General features: G+C 34.0%; 2 protein-coding genes across 2 annotated transcripts in view; one reads left to right on the top strand and one right to left on the bottom strand.

The window, feature by feature from the left end:
• The first annotated feature begins 19 nt into the window (after positions 1-19).
• On the top strand, positions 20-10,799 carry LOC121428545 (ficolin-3-like). Its single transcript, XM_041625239.1, has 3 exons — positions 20-393; positions 7,466-7,737; positions 10,108-10,799. The coding sequence occupies exons 2-3, from the start codon at positions 7,470-7,472 to the stop codon at positions 10,776-10,778; spliced, it is 939 nt and encodes a 312-aa protein (XP_041481173.1). The 5' UTR covers positions 20-393; positions 7,466-7,469; the 3' UTR covers positions 10,779-10,799.
• Positions 10,800-11,553: 754 nt separating this feature from the next.
• The window catches only part of LOC121428432, a 35,994-nt gene continuing 25,833 nt past the window's right edge, over positions 11,554-21,714 (bottom strand). The window contains exons 11-12 of the mRNA XM_041625033.1: positions 17,718-17,846; positions 11,554-12,117 (exon numbers count right to left, since the gene is read on the bottom strand). Coding sequence (XP_041480967.1) covers positions 11,878-12,117; positions 17,718-17,846 — 369 coding nt within the window. The 3' untranslated portion in view covers positions 11,554-11,877. The remainder of the gene's footprint in view (positions 12,118-17,717; positions 17,847-21,714) is intronic.

The raw sequence follows: 21,714 nt of genomic DNA, 5'->3' as shown, positions 1-21,714 counted from the left end.
AAACTTTCCAAAGTCACTTACACCCACTCTCTCCATGGAAGTGACTTGAATTGTCAATTCAGGAATGGTTCATGTATAATTTTGGATGTGCCTGGTTAGGATGAGTTATTAAAATGCTCACTGGTGACTACCAATAGATCTTCAGCTTGCTCTCTCATCCCCTTGGATTCTTACATAGTTTGTGCTAATCTGGGCACTTTGGATTATTTTTAATCATTTCAACTACCGCTACTGCCTTCCAGGGCAAGGCAGGAATATATTCCAATCTTTGTACTTTGCTTGGATATTCACACTGACTTTCATGTCTTAGTGCTTGGATTTTTGGAGAAATATCTGAGGATTATTTGAGATTTTTCAGTTGAATTTGAAAGATTTCTCCCCTGGATAATACAGGCAAGTGGTTAGAGCATTTGCTGTTAGCAGCCTACCATTACTGGAATTATTTAAGGATATTTCAAACTTCTCATCTAAAAGAGTAGTACATCTCTTTAGCATTTGAAGTATCTTGTGTTCTGGATTGATCAAGCCTGTGTTTAATTTTCTTTTGAATTTTTTTTAAAAGCTGATTTATAATTTAATGTGTTATTCTTTAGTCAGTTGACAAAAAAGTGATGTGTGTCCTATGCATAATAGATGTGTGATACAATTGACCAACAGCTATTTATCTGGAGTGCCATTGTCAATGATGTAATAATACCTGATTTCCATTTATCAATTTGACATTTATAATTTAACTTCAGTTGTAATGCGGTTGTTATTCAGTTGTAATGAGAATTCAACAATAAATTTACTCTTTAGCAGAGGTTGTAGAAAGAATTTTATAGGGGGAGTGAATATACATGAAATCAAACATTATCATGGTTATTTTGATGAATTTCTACATGGTTAATGAAAAAAAGTGGGAGGCTGAAGCCAGTCCTCCTCTTCTGTAACCGCTTTTTAGATTATGCTTTCACATACTTTAATAATCATTTATTTATCTTACCCCTCTTTCAAATGAGAGATTTCTAGAATTAGTGTATAGAGTAAATAAACTACACATTTCTTTTAGTCTGAATGCTCTAATTGATACATTGTTTCAAGTTCAATATAGGACTTACATCAACAGTTTGGTGTGTCTGAATACTCCCATACAATAACTGCATAATGGGTTGTTGTGTCTGAAAGTATGCATATTCAATTTATTGAAATGACATGAGTATCTTATAACTTTGCCTTCACCACTGGCTCAACACAATAACAAAACAACAGTTGAAAAGTGGCATCAAATCAATCAGAGCATCCTCAGAAAGATGTGTACATTAGGATAAAAAAATGGATGAATATATCTCGATCTAGCTTGCTATCTTGAGATATAACTAATAAGTTATTGTTCTCTCTGTATGTAATATACATACATCTATCTTCATATCATTAATCTTATCTTATCCATTGTATGTTATCTATCTTTAATCTATCTATTTATCTACATCTATCTATCTATGTATATATCTATCTATCAATTTATTCATCTACCAATGTTTTTTTTTATTCATCCATCTACACCATTCATTTATCATTCATGTACAAAGCAAACATCATCAAAATCAAATTTTCATGATGAATATATACTGCCTAATTAGACAAAACAAAATTGGAGACATCAAACATTGTCAGACTTCATGCTGAAATCACTTAATTTTCATGGTGTTTACATGACAACCTACATAAAGGATAACTAGTTGTTATAAAGGCATACTATACAAAAATGGTAAAATGTGCAAAAAATGCAACAAAAAATGCAAAAGCAATACATAAAAGCAAATGGCATTGCTATACAGTTCCCCTAATTTAATAGCAAAACGTTCCTATTCCATGTCAATTATAATGTGACAAATTATAGACTAAAAATGCATGAACACCAAAACATTCTATTAATTTTTTTTTATAACTTGTTTATATTATAAGCTTGTAATGTAGTACAATTATTGGTAAAGTCATACATGACTGCACTTCATATAGTTTATATGCGCTCGGACATAGTTCCCTTATTTTGAACAGACAAAGAGTGGATCGATTTCTTCTATCTTTAGACAACAAGGCCAGGGGAAGATAGGATTAGGTTTATAGTTAAAAATAACACTTCCTTTATGTTAATTTGATTTCTCTTTTTCATTTTCTCCTGTTTAATACAGCAAAAACTATATCATGATGCTGAACATTATTGAGAGTGTAAACATACACTGCACCCTTTAATTCTGTTTCTACTGTAAATAAACTCTTTTGAGGTTTCATGTGTTATCAAGTAAAGCGTTCATGATTTACTACCTTAATGTATTTGAATACATGTACATAAACTTGACCAATAAATCAAATCAATCTGAAACTCACATAAAAACTGAAAGCACAATTATCTTTTAATAGCAAGAATAAACTAACACAATAACTGTAGCTGGCATTCAATGATAATAAATGGATTAACTGAGCCCTGCGCCCAAGATTTCTCTGGCTAGGCTCTGTGGAAAAATGTAGTGAAATCAAATCACATTCAATGGGTTAAAAGCAATGAATAGTCAGTACTTGAATATTTCAATTACCATGGCCAAAATGGCAACCCTACAACAAGTGCTGAAGTATACCAAGGGCTGGAAGGTATGTTTTGAATGAAAACATAACCGATTCACAACCAAACATAAAATATTTATAAAGTTGACAACTTTTTTAAAATGATAATAAACAAAAAAAATTTAAGTGTATATTATCTCCCTGTGCTCTCAAAGAAATAAAACACCCAGTCATTTAAACATTTCACAAAGAAAATAAATCTACAAAAAAAGTGAGAAGAAAAATTAAACATTTTCATCTCAATAATCAAAGCGTGTTTACAGTGGAACGATGATCAGGAAACAAATGATACACATTTACAGTTATTCATTTATTTTACAATGCCATACATGTACATGTAGGTACAATTGTTCTTTTGAAGAACACAAATATGTTGTCGATTGTTATAAACAAATGATGCACCTATGATATAATCAATTTTCTGTCATGGCACCTCTGGCACAATACATATAACCCATTGAAAGTGGTGGTTCTTCTTTGAAAGTGCCAAGTTATGGCAACCATAAGATCTGGGCCCTGTTGAACAAAGAGTTACAATTGATGCGATCAATCGTATCTATGGAAATCCATCAGTGTCATAATTTTTTCTACGAAAAATAGCATCATGTTCTTTTTACGCAAAGAGAAGCGCAGTGAATTTTCAAGAAAACAATTAATGCATGAATATACATCACAGCTAGGAAATACTTTGAACAAACATGCATAATAGATGTTGACGTTGCTGGCCGTCTATCGTTGCAATTGATCGGATCAATTGCAACTCTTTGTACAACAGGGCCCTGAATTTGGATTCATCTAGTTACTGTAACAAAATAATGGCAATTGGTTGATATTTCACCAGATAAAGTGAGTCAGCTGTATGAAACAATCCACCGTTTGAAAGAGCATTTTCCAATAATTTCCCCTTCCTCTTCCAGCTCTTTCCAAATAAACCTTGGGCTACCATGACACAATGAATTGATCCCATCTCTGATAATGAATAATTGTTTTAATGATTATTTCCTCGCATGATCTGGAATTATCCCTTCCTGTGAACAGGATATAGACTGGTGTGTAATGCATGCTGATAATTACCTGTTTAAATTGATCAATGCAAACGATATCCAATCTACAGTTGCAATCTCGAGCATTGTCTGTCAAATCATGAAAGGCAAAGACGCAAATGAATAACTTCCAAATATGATCATGAAGATTTCAGTAGGATATTTGGATTGATACTCTGCAAAGAACATTAAACTCTCATACATTACATATATGTTTCTATTCATATATATATATATAAATTTCTAAAAGAAAAATAATTTTTAACCTTGTCAAATATTTTTTAAAAACATTATTTTCATATTTTTGTACCATATTTTTGTATATTTCTGTATGAGACATCCTATTATTTCATTACAAAGTAAACAAATATTTAATGAAGCTGTCTACATCTAATAAAGTACTGTGATCATAATCATCTCCATTGAAAACTTCAGTAAATTTCTAAACTTCACCTTGAAGTCCGTATAAAGTAATAAAATATTTCTGAATAATTTGTACTCATCAGTTGTGTTGGACAAGAAACCCATCACCTAAAACATAAAGAAAAAGGAATACCAAAAAAAGATTGAAATTCAATTCTACTGAGAAATTATATATATTTCATGTCATCATTAATTGATCTTTTCATATTGTTCAGAAAACAATGCTTTCTAAAGCATGAAAAATACTACATTATATATCATTCCAAAACATGAGTTCTCATGATATCTTGATTTTTTTTATCGAGCTTGCACCTAGCCCTCCAAATTATTGGTAGGGTATACAGCTGTTTCCTAGTCATCACTGACACCTACTCTTAAAACACTGAAATTTCAATAATGAAAGATACATCCATCAACTTCATTTATTAATTCTATTTTTATTGATGCTACTAACATCTGGTTTTTATTTTTCAGAACAATATAGTGATTTACAATCAAATCTGTAATTGAACTAAATCGAATTGAATTGATGATACCCAAATATCTTCCCCCCCCATACCAATCAGTCAATACTTTTATCACGTGCACCTGCCTGTTAATTTTTATCTCCCACTGAAAATTTCCTTGATAACTCATCATTCCTCATTAAAGTTTGATTCATATCATCAATACAAAGCCCTCTTTTTTTTTAAAGTTGCTTTTATTTGTTTTGTAAAATTAAATGCAAGGCTCAATACTTTTCATGAGTACTATCAATATTTAATGGACCATTTTCTGAAATCTGGTTTAACGCAAGCCATGGTCTACTCTCTAAAAACAAATCAGTCAAAAATTACCAGTTAATAGGGCCAGCTGGGTGCAACTGTTGTTCTAGTCATATTTTCTAATCATATTTTACTAGCACAGATTTATTTCTGAATAAAATATATGTCAGAAATTTGACTATCAGTGATTGTCATATCAGTTGACTACTGGTCTAGTCAATTTGACTGATTTGTTTTAAAGGTAAATGCCAGTTATGGTAACGATCTCAAAATGACTTTTTACAGAATCCAATATAATGACCACCCAAGTGTCTGTTTATATGAATAAAAAATATGTGCCGAAGGATTCTGGAAGAAATTGAGTAATTGCTGAGAAATAAGCAAAAGAAGCGCAGATTCGGGCACTTCCGTCAGGTCTTTATTCCAGCAATATAATATACACTGTCCCACGTGCGCCTATTTGTGTTGGCGATCTTCAGTGAGATTGTTTTTCAGCTTAGATTTTATGATTTCCCAAAGTTCAGTTTATGTAACTGTACCAGATCTAGATCGACGATGATAATACTTAACCTTGGTTTTACAGACTTTCTCACGAAATAAGTGTTTTACTGCAACTACTGTAATTCAGCTTTAAGACTGTAACTCAGGGCTAAAATCACAGGAAATCGTTAATGTCAAAAACTTGTTTACAATGTATATTTCTAAGGTTTACTGTGCTCTTTAATCATGCTTTAAAGATGAAGAAAACTGTTCTAACTACTATTTACAGATAGCTATTATTCGAGTGCCAAATGAGCAGAAAAATTGGATTGTATTATAACAGATTTATTTCACGTTTGGATATCCATATTTGACCACAACTTTAGACAAGAGTTCAGAATACGGGTCAATGTATTTTAGCTGTACATAAATACCTACATGCGTGGGTGCAACACGTCAATTGTTTCCATGTATGCTAAAATACACTAGGGATGTTATCAATTATTTCCTTTTATAATTATGTGCGGCTCCCTCGCTGTAGCCACATGGGTGAAACCACAGCCGGCATATGCATCCCAGCATGCACTGTGATTTTCATCACCCAACCCGACACAACTCATCATCCGTAATCTCTGTTGATGCACTATGATATATCCTACACCTGTAACAACCCACAGAGACAACCTTTCTGCTGTTGTTGTTTTTATTTCAATTTTTTATATGAAAAGATAAACTCAAGAGGGAGATTTCTTGCTGAAGATGCTACTCTGTGTAATAATGGTTGCACCACGCAAATTTCAGTTTCCTTGAAAGCATCATCAAATTTTATTTCAATGCTTATGAGGCTCTCAAGTGTCCTGCTGATTCTCCATCCACAGTGTCTTATCTTTAGCTTCTTGTATTCACCTACAACTATATTTACATCATCGTCTACACAGGAGACTAAACACATTTTGACATTTTATTTTGTGATATCTTAGATTTTTTCAATTTCTCACAGCTTTGTTTGCTTCAAAGTCTTTCCCTCAATCTAATTTCCTAAGATAATTCAATTGAAATCTTATTCATATTTGTTTGTTTGCCTCCATTTATCTAAATTCCCACCCCCCGAAATTTTTTATTACAAATATTGCGGTTTATTTCAAACAAAAAGAGAGATTTTGAGAAAATTTGCAGTAGTATGGGTATGCAAAGAGCCCTAAAGATACAGAAGCTATCAATCTAAACTTTTATATTGAAATATTGTTGTTCAATTTTTTATTTAAAAAAAGTCATGATATGAATTGTGTGTAATGTTTGGCAGCTACTGAACACAAATAACAAATTAATTAAAGTTTGAATCAATACAAGACTAATTCAATGCCACTCATTCAATTCAAACACTCAAATCCAATTTTCAGAATATTGATCCAGCAAATTGTGAATCCTATCAAAAATATTTTCTTTCTAGAAGTGTCTTCATGATATAATTTAACTTTAATAACTTTTCAAATTTACTTTCACCCATGTAGAATAATTGCAAACCATAATAAATTTTCAGTCAAAAATGTTTATCTATATTTCCTTTTTTTTTCATTTTAACCAAATCATTTTATCTGATCTCATTCTACAATCAATATAGTGATGATATTCTTAACTAAAAGAGTTTTGAATATCCAACTTCCAAATTTTCCCCCATTACAATATTTATCTGTCAATTAACTGTATGTTTGTAACATAGACTAGTTGAAAAGTAGTATTTTTTTAAAGGTTTGAGACCATACATGTAAATAAATAAAATCAATCCATTAACCATGCAATTGAGAATTATAAATTACTGAAAGGTACAGACCCCCACCCCTCCTGCCTCAACCTAGATTTACTTTTTTATTTTTTTCTCTCATAAGCACAAATTTTCAAAAAAGTTAACAAAAATTGTCTGCATGGCTTCTCTATTTTTGGTAGGTGATTTCACAGAAAAATACTTTAAAAAAAATAAAATTTTGCCTATATTTTGTTAAGACAAAGTGCCCCCACCCATCGTCAAGTCCTGGATCTGTCTTGAATGAAAGCGATAAATGCTCTTCATATCATTCAAGTCACATTATTGACTCAATACATGCATCCTTTTGAAAATTAATTTTTATAATTCATTTTTTTTTATCTCTACAGGTGGATGACATTAATCATGAAGAACACACAGATTCTATCAGTAGCATTCCTAGTGTTACTATCAGCCATCTGCAAAGCTAGGCCAGCCAACAGAACACCAAATACAATATCAAACTCAGTCTATCAAGTCGGTGCTCACACAATTCTCGACCTGGTCGTCGACAAACTCAACAGATTACAAGAAGAGATGGATCAACTTAAACAACAACAAATCATGACGCTTGAAACGAGAGAGGGAACATATTCAGATTCTTCAGTAATTCAAAGAATAGGTAGGTACACCGTAAAACTATATGTTATTTAATAATAGGTTTTAATCCAGTTTTATTTCATAATTCTATTAAATTAATTTACATTCTCAATAAAAAAATGAAGAAACATACATCAGATAAAAAAGTAAAACATTATAAAAACATAGAAAAAAACATAAAAGAGTGAAAATCTGAATTGTGATGTCGTTAAGGATTTTATTTATTTCTTTTATTTGTTTTGGATATTTGTAAAGCCATCTTTTTTTTTGTTGCTCTCAATAACAATAAGGGCAAGGTGAAAGTTTCATCAAATACATTATACATTAATATGGAAATAAATGGGGGAAGCAGACAAGCACTACAGTAATAAACAAGTAAACTGTTTTGTTGGGTTACCCAGTCTTTCAATCATCAGCAACCCCAGGAGTGCCGGGTTGAAACTTGAAAGGAATCCGTTCAGCACCGGGACAAATGTGCTGCGTTTAGCAGCTACTAATCCAGACATTGACAAATCACTTATTGTTTCTAGGATGATATTATTGTCATAACAAATTTGACTAGTGGGCATAAATACGATTCTAAGGCCTGCATGACCTCTCCGGAAACCAGGTTAAACATTGTAGAACCCAAAGGAGGTACATGTGTACTTTAACATCAACATTTCTGAACTGTGTATAAAAATATCAGTCAGATATATCACATATATTGGGAACATTTGTTTCTGCAATGTCAAAGCTGACACAGTTGTTTTTGTTTTTTTTCTTGAAAAGTTCCCAGCTTTCTAACTTAAATTTTGTTGTACTTTTCAGAAGAACCTCACTAAAAAATAGGATTAAAACAAGTATTAGCTACCAGGAAACCAATTTTTTTAGGGGATTAATTTCATGAGGAATAAAGGGATGAAGGACAGTTTAAAAAAGTTAAAATTCATACAACAGTTGCACTCTGTATAACAAACATGCAGATTAAATTTGATATGAATGCAATGCTGTATTAATTTTATAATTTTATAAGCATTATTGATCATAGCATAGTGACTGCAATAGATAATGATCACTATTTCTGAGTTCAATAGTGAATTATATGTCCCAGTACGATAGTGAACAATATTTCCCGTTCAATGACAATCGTGGATCAACGGGAAACTGGTAATTAAAACACATCCGAGTCGCCAACATTTTTATAGATTTAAGCTGAAAAAGTTGAGGGGCAGTGGGGAGATGATCTCACTATTGTCTGGCTCAGCCTAGGTCATATTACAGCTACTTTCTATAAACACAACTTCAGGGGGCCCCTGTTACAGAAAGGCTTTCATTCATACCAAAAACAAAATCAAATACCAATTTGTACTTCTGATTGCTTTAAATTGAAATGTATTTGATCATTTTGATATATGTTTAATTGAAAATCTTTGTGCAATGGGCCCCTAAAAAGTTAATATTACTATTGTATTGGCAGGTATAAGAAAAAAAAATTATAGATATTCCTTTAATGTGTTTTGGTAAAATAGGTCCCTATAGTTTGAAATATATTACTAACAAAATAATTGAAGAAAGTATTCTGGTCATAATTATGTTCTAGAAAAAAATATGACTAGGAGAAAATAAACAATAATAATGGTAATGATTATAATAATAATAAAAATAATAATAGTAATGATAACATTATCATACAGAACTTTCTCTTATTACAACATACAATGTAGTACTTAATACTGACATTTTCTTTGATAAGAGGATCTATATTTTTTTATTGCAAACTTTTTTCACCTCCCACTAACATCGATCTGTGCAATGATAGCAGGATATTATGGCAATTTGAAACAATACTCATAACTGTAAATGAAAGAAAATTTCAAGACATTGATGATCGTTTTAAAATATTTCATGCTATGAGTAATCATAAGGGGCAAGAAATCAAACTAGGAGATTGACCATAATGGAGCTTCCTCCATAGGGGGTAACAGGTCTCAGTCCCAGAAATAAACAAATCTGTTGGCAAAAGTTTCACGACAGTGTCTATGCTGGATGTGAGTCATGTGCCATGATGACAATTAACAGATGTAAACAATATCAAACACTGTCAAAGGGATTAAAGCTGCTTTTTAGGAAGATAAAAGAAAAATCTTGTATTTTCCCCGGACTTGACCCTCCTGTGTTTTCACAAGGTTTATTTCAGTCGACCTTCTGTAAGTTCTGTAAATCGTAAAGTTAAAGAAATTTTCCTACCAGATTTTGCAAAGCTTGAGCTTTTAAGTCAGAATTCACTCAAATGGAACAAATTTCTGTTATCCCACGGAAAGGTCTTGGGTAGATTCCTTTGAACTTCATTCATCTTCAAGCTACTGATGCTTATATAAGGTGGAATTCTTTCTTTTGTTGTTTTCTGTAGTTGGTCCACCACCCCTAGACTGCCATGAAGTAAGACGTAGAGAACCAAGGGCTGACAGCGGTGTCTACATGATCAAACCAAGAGGTCAGTTTGATGCATTACCCATCTACTGTGAGATGGACAAAGAAGGATTTGGTTGGACAGTCTTCCAAAGACGGAAGGACGGATCCGAAGACTTCAACCGCAACTGGCGCGACTACTCGCGAGGGTTCGGCAATGTGAGCGCTGAATTTTGGCTTGGCAATGAATTCCTCCACCACCTGACTATGCAGTATCAGTACATCCTGCGCGTAGAGGTAACCGACTGGTTCAATAGGAAATACATCGCGGATTACGCTGGTTTTGAAGTGGACAGCAAGAGAAACGATTTCAGAATGACCGTTGAGGAATTCCTCGGAGGCAATGCGACCGACGCACTGACCTACCACAGCGGGAGCAAATTTACGACGACGGATAAAGATAATGATGATAGTGATGGTGTAAATTGCGCAATCGTACACCACGGGGGATGGTGGTTTCAAGCTTGTGATCGATCTAATCTCAATGGATTGTATTATCACGATGGTACTTACGGTGGTGAATGGGACGACGGCATAGAGTGGAAAGAAACGGACGGACCGCCGTTTTACTCTTACAAGGAAACTAAGATGATGCTAAGACCATGGGAATAATCAGGACATTTTCGGAACAATTAAAAAAAAACTATTTCAAAAAAGTTTTCATTCCCATATCATGCTGAGTGTATTCTGTAAATACAGTATTTTTGTCTACCTTCAACTTTGCTATTAGCCAAAATAACCTGTATTTCAATCAAGCTGCTCCGTTACAGAAGCGCTTGTTATATTACGTGACAAATTTGTTTAATGTTTTACTTTGTAAATAAATGCAATGTTGGTGCTAAATTCTTGTTGAAATAGACCATTTGTGAGTTTACAGATCTTCACAAAGATGAATGAATCATGATCACTTCACTAAATTTATTACTAAATAGGAATGAATCATTTCACGTGCACACATCGAGGAAAATGAACAAATTCAATTCATCCCTTCTCCCTCCATTCATTCATCAATATTCATGAAATTACACACAAAATTACTAGAAAACAATTGTCACATTTCTAAGGATAAATTCAAGAGGCATTCTGGGAATACATCCCTTACTTTACAGAATGCATTTACTCAACTCCTGATATTGTTAAAACACACCTACACCTAATCTGAACACCACAAAATCATGGTTTATTGAAACACTTCCTAAAAAGAAGAAAAAAGTTTTTACAACTTTCGGAATCACAGGGTCAAAGGAAGTAGGTCGGCTCCTCGTTGGGAGGTACTATTGGTGAAGTATATAAGAAAAGATCCACTGATTTGGAGAAAAGTGAAACAGACTTGTCTTGACTCTCTTGAGGATTTTATACAGCTTGGCCCATTGAAATTTGTGTTTAAACTCACTGACACACTTATCACCTGCTTTCTATAGGTAATGGGTCAACCTTTTTTTTTTTTTACTGCGCCCATCTTACATAGAGTTACAATTAATCCAATCAATCTCAACTATCAGGAAATCCATCCATACCATAATTTGCACAATCTCACTAGTAAACAAAGAGAATCATATCTTCAAAAGAATGATGAATGTATGAATATACATCATATAAATTTGCATTTTAGATGTTGATGTTGCTGGCCGTCCATAGTTGTGGTTGATCGGATCAATCGCAACTCTGTGTAAGATGGGACCCAGAATTCTGTAACATCCAAAGGCTTTGCTTAGGAACCATCCAGTTCCAGTAGGCAATCTGCTAACAAAAATGGGTCAATCAGCAAATAATTTAATATAAAACTTACCTGGTTTCCATAGAAGAAGCTGTTGTAGCCGGTGGTTTCTAAGCATGCCCCGTAGGGTGTGAAGGATGATGGGAGTGCTTTAGGGGTGTAGATGGGCTTCATACCACCCCTCGGGGGTGCAAACAGGTGATTGATGGGGTACAGGCTTACTCTGTATTCATCCTACAGAGAAAGGATATTAAAAAGAAACAAAATTTTATTTAATTTTTTATGCATCTAAGTGTTTATTCCTAGGTTCAACTGGCTAAGCATTTTGTTTTACAGATACAAAGTTAGAAGCTAAAATTACATTAATTTATCACTCTTAATCAATTGTTCTGATTTTTCAAGATTTATATAAATGTGGAATATTGCAATTAATACTATTTCATGTATAACAATTACAATATGGAAGATTTACAGAGCACAGTAGGTCTCTGTTTTCACGATGGATAAATTGCCTTATTTAAATCATTTCATTGCTCTGCTTTGGGATACATCATACAACATGATGATCTAGTGCAAGTGAAAAGAAAAATATGAAAGGGGAATGACCAACATATGCACTTTTTACTCATAATTTTGAGAAGAAAAAGAAGCAGCAGAAGCAGACAAAGAAGAAGAAGCAGCAGAAGCAGATGAAAAAGAAGGAGGAGGAGAAGGAGGACATCATAAGAAGAGAAGCACAAAAATGAAGAAATAAGGATTATAACTAAGTCTACATCAAACCATTGACAAAAATTCATCTTTAAGTTTATAACATCCTCCTTATTATATTCTTATTTCACAATCAAATGTTTTCTTGAAGAATACTTACATTAAGTTTAATTTCCAGCAGTTGATAATAATTAAAAAAATATATAATTATGATAATCATTGCATAACTAATGTCAAAATATATTTTAATTCCACAAAGACCAAGCTATCTACTTTAGTTCTCCTATACAATATCATATATCAAAGTTTTTAAAAAGGTTTTGGTGATTCAAAATTGTTTTCAATTAGGATGTATATAATCCAAATGTGTAATTATTTAATACTAACATGTATTCCTTTCCACATAATCAGTATTCCATTTTGACACATCTATTGGCCTTATTGTATACTGTCTTATATATTTGACTGTAAATATGGTTGCATACATTATGTAATGCCACATTAAAATGTTGACAATTTTTTGTATGTGCATCATTCAACTGTTTTTTTTTAATAATGAACTGAATTTGGAGATTCATCATTCAAAAATTTATATATATATGCATTATCCTGTCAATCAATTATAAATGTATACCAGATATTGGGGAGGTTTTTTCTGTACATGTGTATGTAAAGATTTCCTATTTTTGGTGATACCTTTTGCATTATGTATCAAGAACTATTTTTTCTAAATTCTATAAATGAACATTTTTCCTTGCTTCTTAAAACCTAGAATAACTAAATGGTATGTTGTGATGGCATCATTATTTAATGAGTGAGATAGACATATTTTGCATTAATTTAAAAATATGATCAAGTAAGTACATCAAATTGAAAGAATATACAAAGTAACAGCAAATTTTGACTTGTGACTTTTCTAACTTTATTTTGATTTAAATAGGCAGCAATGAATGTCATTAGCTCCTTTAATACTTGAATCTTGAAAGATTTTTTTTAATTGTTTTAATGAGCTGTTGTGTCTGAGCACTCTGCATTTTGTTCAGCTATATCAAGTTTATCTGAGAATAATGTGTGATGAATGATGTATGATATCTATTATAATGTGACGTTTCAAAAATAAAGCTAAAATATGACAAAAATTAATGTTTTCTTTTTTTTTTACATATTGTTAGACGAGACTGCACAAAGGCAGTGATGAGTGTAAAGTAAACTTACAGGTTAATAAATAATGATAAAGATTATGACCCAGGTGGGGGACACTCAACTATATTGGTGTACATACAACTGTCTGACCCCCCCAAAAAAACATATTAAAGGGTAACTTTTTGTGAAGACACAATTTGTAAGACTATATAGGATGTAAAAAATAAAGAATCACAGAAAGTGTTTTTGAGACCCCCCAAAAATAAAACAGTGTATATTTCTAGACTTTTATTACCTTGCATTTTATAGGGGATCTTTTACCCCATGTTTTTCTGGATTTAATATTGTGTGACATAAAATTCTCTTATTCATAGGGTTAAACACTCGTTAAGGATGTAAAAATATTGACAGAAAGCACTTGGAAATAAGTGAAAAGGATCATTTTGATAAATCACTAATATGGTTGAGGGTACTTTCAGAATGCCTTTGCTTGCATGAGGGTACAGCAATTAATTTGAGTACACCCCTCCAACCCAACAACAAGATAATGACAACAATACTAGGGCAATTCCATGCTAGAAAACTCAGCCATTTTCAGAACAGTTTTAAACCTGCTGTCCAAACAAGGAAATTCAATTTCTTTTGTTGTAATAATAAAGTACTACTGGGTAGTCAAGCAAAAATAAAAATGACAACCAACAAAAATATGTTGTCCATGGGTGAATTAGAGGTGAAATGTTGCATGTCGTACAGGACATTTATGAGTCGTGTACGACACACAACATTTTCTCCTTTAATTCACCCAAATCAAACATTTTTGTTGGTTATCAGTTTTTTACATGACTAACCACTATAACTTCATCATCGACAAAAAAGAAAATTTCATTGCTCAATCATTCAGCTAGGAGACTATAAATTGTTGAAATGTCCCGTATGACATGTATGGAATATCCCAATAGTGATTCAGCACAACAAAAAGAATCACGATAGTACTTTATATATAATTTGAGAGTTACAAAAGTTAGAGAAATAAAAAGGAAGATATTATATATATATATATAGAGAGAGAGAGAGAGAGAGGCAAAGATGAGTAGGGAGACAGAGATACAGAAAAAAAGAGAATGGGGAGAGACAAGTGAGAAAGAGAGAAATACATATAATGGAAAGGAAAAATATATACACTATATATAAAGGGGAAATATGAAAATAAAAAATGAAAATCCAAAAATTTGAAATTATAGAAATACTCCGAAAATAAATTTCGCCCAATTGATCGTGGGCCTCGGCAGCCACTGTGCAGTGTCAGTGTTTGCTCTATCCCTTAAATTGTTTAACGCCCAAAAGAGTAGCAGCAACTCCAATCTTTTTATATCGTTCGGTCTGGGGCTTGAACCCCCGACCTCCTGGTTGTGAGACAGACACTCTACCAACTGAGCCAACATACTTGTATCCCCCTACGTCCGCATTTTCATGTATATGCAAGAGCATATGTATAAATAAATCTTAAAAGAATTTAAATATATAAAGAAACTCATTTAAATGGCAGATTGAATTCTGCTGTAAAAAAAATTCTCCCTTAAATAATATACATCCTACCAGGATGTTTTGAATTCATTAATTATTACCAGCTACAAAGGTATGTGAAAGACATTAAATCATGTGACAAGGTTAACATCATGTCTAACATTTATTACTCATACCCCAAGAAAATTTATCACAGGCTTCATACCCTTGCGTTTGTTCTATATTTGAATTCTTACTCGAGCAAGAAGATATGAATGTCGAATAGATGTTTGAACCATTTGTAACATTTAAAATGGGCCTGGTGGGTGTTTCATAAAGCTGTTCGTAAGATAAGAACGACTTCAAGAACGACTGGTGATCCTTTCTTTTGGTAAATGGTATACACCATAGGCGATGGTTTAGCGCGTACGAAAGGATCACCAGTCGTTCTTAAAGTCACTCTTAACTTACGAACAGCTTTATGAAATGGCCCCCAGGTTATATATAAAGCATAAACATAAATAAATAAACTTGCAAGCACTCAAGAATTGAATCGCATTGTAGGTAAACCTACAATGTAAGTCAATAATAATGACTTTTCCTTTCTTGCTTTACATGTTTACATGTATTTATTTCTTAACTAGAGAACCCTCTCTAAAACAGCACTGTTCTGTTTTGGCTCTTGGTTGATAACTTAATTACAAATATGTCTATCAAAAAATAAAACCTATTATTTGGAAACAGGATTGATTTCGAGCAAGTAATTTGTATTTCTTTAACACAGATAGACAGCTTTTAATTCCTATAAAAAAAACCTGAACTGAGAAGTCAATGCAATCAACTACAGAAATATAAAAAGGTTTCAAAGAGAGACATCACTCATGGAAGCCATAGGAGAAATAGCTGGAGGCGCTAGCTATGCTAGCACAACAAGAAATACATGAATGCTCCAATATAAACAAGGATCTTCCTTCTAAAACAGGGGTAATGATCGCCCATTCTTTCTTCCCCGTTGCCTACTGTCTCATATCGTCAGCGTGACATTCTCAGATGAAGCGATAATCTGGGACTTTGTGTGAAAATAGAACAGTTCCTTCGCAAAACCACATCCTTTTTAACGAGTCTATCACCGGAACTAGCAGTGACATGTAAGTGATGGGGTGAGAGCTTGGGAGGGGGGCCTAAGAAATATGAAAGGATGGTTGGATATAGAAACATAATGTGAGGAAGGAGGCAATGTATGAAGGAGGGGGCAGGAAGATCAAAGTTATTGTATTTTAGACTGAATTCTTGCACACAAATCTTGGTAAATGTTAAGGCCAAGTAATTGGTTTAGATTTTCCGAAGTGTTTGGTTAGGATAAGAAACAAGGAGGACTGAAGAAGATCGTCCTTTGGACACAATCCTTTTTAGTAATGAAGAAGCATAAGAGATCTTGTACATGTTTATTCAATAAATGAACAGTGGTTAGTCCAATACCTAATGGTTAAGCTAGGAGAAACCAGGAGGTTGGCAGAACTCTATTTCTAGGAGAAGGATAGAATCAGTTAGATTAACAGCTAGGATAAGAAACCATAAGGATTGTGGGGTCCTAAGAGACAAACCGCATCAGTTAGGTTAACTGGCAGCCAGGAGCTTTAGGGATATCAGCCAAAAGTGAAAGTTGCTTACACTTACCTGATGGTTAGAGCTAGGATGAAAAACCTGGAGGACTGCAGGCAGGAGATAGAGTCGTAGGAGAGGAACAGTATCGGTAAGGTTAACAGGAAGCCAGGTGGTAAAAAAAAAATCTACCAACAACAATACAAGACTTACCTACATGTAATGATAAGCTTGGATGAGAGAGCTTGAAGATGACTGGAGATGGAGTCCTAGCAGTGGTCCAGCATCCATTAGGTTAACAGGTTGCCAGGTATACAATTTCTCGAAAAGTTGTTGGCATTGACAAGTTGAGTTTATCTGACAGTTTCAATAGTAACAGTCGGGGGCTAGTGCCTCTCAGCCAACTAAAACCAAGAATTTCAACAAAATTGTCAATGCTGACAACTTTCATAAAACACCCCCATGAGCTAAAAGGATATCAACCACCACTGATAGTTTTAGATTTACCTGATGATTAGCTAGGATGAAAACCATGTGGACAGTTGAGTCCTAGTAAGGAGACAACCAGTTAGGGTAACAGGTGGCTTGGAGACAGGATATCAATAAAAACTTACAGACTTACCTGGTGACTTACTAGGATGAGAAACCTTGAAGATTGTGGGAAATGGAGTCCTAGGAGAGGACCAGTATAGGTTAGGTTATCTGTAGCAAGGAGCTAAAAGGATTTCAGCCAACACTGTTAGTTGGTTCAGACGAACCTAATAATTAGAAACAATGAAAAACCATGTTGATTGTGTAGTTCTAGGAGGCGACTGGCATCTGTTATGGAAACGGGAAGCCAGGGAGGTGAGGATATTAACTAAAACTTATAGACTTACCTGATGACTAGGATGAGCTAGGATGAGAAACCTTGAAGACTGTGGGAGATGGAGTCCAAGAAGAGGAATAGCATCAGTGATGTTAAGCGGAAGCCAGGAGGTAAAGGGATATCGGCTCACACCAAGGATCTACACAACAGAAAAAAAGTAAATACAAGATTGATTGGCAGTGGATTCAATGGTTGCACTCACCAGTTTTTACTTGTAGTGGTTGAGTGGTATAATTCTAGATTCTGATTCTGAACTGAATGTGTATTTCATTCTAGCTCTTCCCATCCTACATATCTATCAATTAATAGAAATTTAAATAATCATTCATGGAACAAGTTGAAATTTAAAACCTTGGCAGTTCTGCTCCATATCCACAATTCTGCTCATTCTTTTCCACTTTTTTCTTTCCTGACTTTCCCTTTAATTATCAATTTCAACCGTCTTATCCTAATTTGTTTTGCAAGTTCCTGCACGTATATTTAGATACTTTGTTTTTTTTAGCGAATGGCTAATACATTAATCAGTTTGAAAGAATGGTCAAAAACTTGAAAAGCTGCCAACAAAATTGCATAACTGTGACAGAGTAATTAATCAACTATGTCTACACATTCTATTCCCATGGTCGAAATATTCCTAAAACAAATTGGGGTCAGACAATCTCCTGACCACAATGGACACTGCTTGACCATGGAGAATAGTTTAGGCAACACTATCTGATGCCATTGTAATCTAATTTCATATTTTCCAGTTTATTCCTTAAATCAACAGGTGGATGACACTTCTAGCTGACCACACTGGACATTGCTTGACCACTTGCCAAAGCTTTAACCATGGTAGAGATCGGTCTGGTTGTTGACTGTCTTTGGGTAGTCCGGGCTGCAAAAGATCTATCATTTAGATGGCAGAGATTCCACAAATTTCTGCCAAACATTGTCAGGAGTAATTTCATAACTTGTTGTTAGATTTATTGGTTAGCTGGCTTGTAAAGCTGATAAGATTTGATTTGGCATAGCGCTGACCAGGACGATGAGGCATGACCTAGATTAACTTTGGACTGATGCACCAAAAAATGAAAGCTTGTAGGATCAAAGTCTGTGTACAGTGAGATCAATTTGAAGAGTAAATAAAAGCCTGTATAATGCTTTGGTAAAGGGTCAATGATGTACATCATATAAGGGTTTCACCTAATACCCCTTTCATACTGCGCTTTTCACCGGCGAAGTTTGCCAGTGAAGGGGAAAGTGTCCAGTATGAAAGGTACACAGGAGAACTCTAGAGGTGGAGAACTTCACCGGTGAAACTTTTCACTGGCGAAGATCGCCGATGAAACAGCCAGTATGAAAGCAAGACGGAGAACTCCTCCTCTTTAATGACGTCAGAGGTCAATTTTTTTTCTCCCAAAGACCCCTGTACCGAGATTCCGCGCGCAATAAGTTGCAAGCTCAGCTGAATGCTATGGCCAAGTGTATACCCTCGAAAATAATTTTTTATTTACTAACAATATTTATTTAAAAGCACTTTTGACATGTATAAAATGCGCTAAAATATAAAAACAAGGTGATATTGTTTGTTTTTCTCGTAATACTGCCAAAATATGTTGTAATTAATTTTTTGATACCTTTTTGTAAAAGGTAAGAAGTAATGTTTACAATTTTCTTTCGTTTTGTTCTGCAATCGCCCGTTGACTTTTTGCCGGGGAAGAAATGTCAGTGCAAAAGGGTACATTTTTTTCTTCGCCGGTGAAGTGAGGAAATGGAGGCGGAGAAGTTCACCGGTGAAAAATGAAAAGGGCAATATGAAAGGGGTATAACTTTCCAGTCTTTAAAAATTCTTGCACATCGAGTCTTTTTTTTCCTCCATTGAGTATTTGTAAAATTCGAATTTTGTATTTCCTTTATCTAGAGCCCTAGCTCTCTGTCTTTATTTAAATTCTTAAAAATAACTTTTCAACGATAGCCTGAAAATCATCTAGAATGAACCATTTTGTGACCAGCCACCCAAAAACCAACAATCGGTCGCCAAAATGAATCTTGAGATTTTTATTGAGTTTGAACAAGCACATCTGAAGCTTTAAAATGGTATACGATTTGTCAAACTTGAGAAACAATAACTGACTCAAATACTTCATTAAATGCAGAGAAGCAAAGCGAGAGATTCCGAAAATAAGGAGAAAATAACATTTGAAGTTCGGGTTAACTCAAGCATGACATGTGCACATTGCAATTTCAATGAAACTTCCAAGCAGTCTGCAAAAACTTGTGTCAAAGAAACTCTTGTATCTTGTTTTCTATTCAACTTTACAACTCAAAAGAGAGTATAAAGATGAAGAAATACTGCTTCAAACAAGATAAGTTTTGAACTTTGGCTATTTGAAGACCAATTTACTATTTTGGATATTAACAGAGAGCTTTCTGTGGCAACTTATTGGTGGTTTGGGGGTGATTGATCACAAATAATGTGCAGATATTTTTATTTTCACTGGGAAAACTAATGTGGCGATAAACTGAAAAAGTGACAGATGCTTTGAGAGCATCTCTCAAACCTTATCAAAGAGAGGCTTTGGGATCATTTTACAAATTTAGTTCATAAAACATGTTGCTTGGTTATGAAAGATGTTTTAAACAAAAGAAACATACATAGTTAAATTGGGCCAGTAATAAAGAATAATATCAAGAAATGCTACCCTGAACCTGATGGAGTATTTTGGGGAAAGGGCCAGTGAGAACTTCCTCTGAGTGCTACCAATATGAAACAGTGAGGGGAGGAAAAAGGAAGAAAAAAAGGTAAAAGGGTAAAATAAAGAAGGGGGAAACCCTGATGGTTTGATCTCTGAACTTAAACCAGAATCACAAAGTGAAAGGAGCACAATTTCAAAGCACCCCCCCCCCCCGAGCAGGTGCTGAATTTGGGTGTGATGTAGGAGCATCCTTTGCAAATCATCAAGTCATAATTTTTGCCAAACAGGTATCAAATCCAGGTGCAGCCTAGACTAAAAGACAAACATCCGATCAATGCTCACATTCATGGATTGGCAGTTAACATATCGTCCCACGCACCACGAACCGTCCTCTCTGCGCACTTCGATGCGAAAGTTAGTTTTGCAGAAAACGCATTTAAAGAGATTTTTTAAAACCAGCAATAAGAGCACCTACAAGGAGAGCTAATTATTTACCGGTGTCTTCATTCAAAAGTTCAGGTTCTAAGGTTTCATCCCGTATCTTTATATTTTCTTGAATTTAATTATTTACAGTGGGCATCATAACAGAGAGGACGGTTCGTGGAATAGATACAGTGTGCTATCGCGCGCATCGAAGTGCGCAGAGAGGACAGTTCGTGGTGCGTGCGACGATATAAATGAAGTTCAACATAAAATGCATCTCATGGTGAAACAACAACGTATAAATGGTTCTCACATTCTAGCAAGAGATGATTTTCATTCTGCAGGAAACAGTTAACACAAAACTCCAAGGAAGTTTTCTTACTCCAAACAGCTGCTTTGAAAGTATGGAATATCCTTCCACAATTCATACACAGCTCCCACATTTCAATCTGTTTTCAAAGAGGTCTTAATTTAAAAACTGGCCATTGACGATAAAAATGAATTTAGACTAGACTTAGTTTTTTATCAATGAATTTTTTTAACTGTGAAATACAATGAGCAAGTGAATGTTGGAATAAGACATTGAGCTTCCTAATGTGAATGTACTCCAACTTTGTTGCAATGAATATAAGTGAGATATAAGTTGATTATGAGATATAAGTGAAATACAAGTCGGGTATAAGTGGAATACAAGTGGAATGTTAGAGAGATATAATGAAATATAAGTGGGGTATAAGTGGAATGTTAGAGAGATATAATGAAATATAAGTGGGGTATAAGTGGAATATAAGTGGAATGTTAGAGAGATATAATGAAATATAAGTGGGGTATAAGTGGAATATAAGTGATAAATAAGTAGGATAACACTGTGGTGTGAACACAGAGGTGATTGTTAGCCTTGACAGG

Source organism: Lytechinus variegatus, chromosome 15 (genome assembly GCF_018143015.1).
Source record: "Lytechinus variegatus isolate NC3 chromosome 15, Lvar_3.0, whole genome shotgun sequence".
In the NCBI taxonomy this organism is placed as follows: Eukaryota; Metazoa; Echinodermata; class Echinoidea; order Temnopleuroida; family Toxopneustidae; genus Lytechinus; species Lytechinus variegatus.
This window is presented reverse-complemented; position numbering and strand designations above follow the sequence as displayed.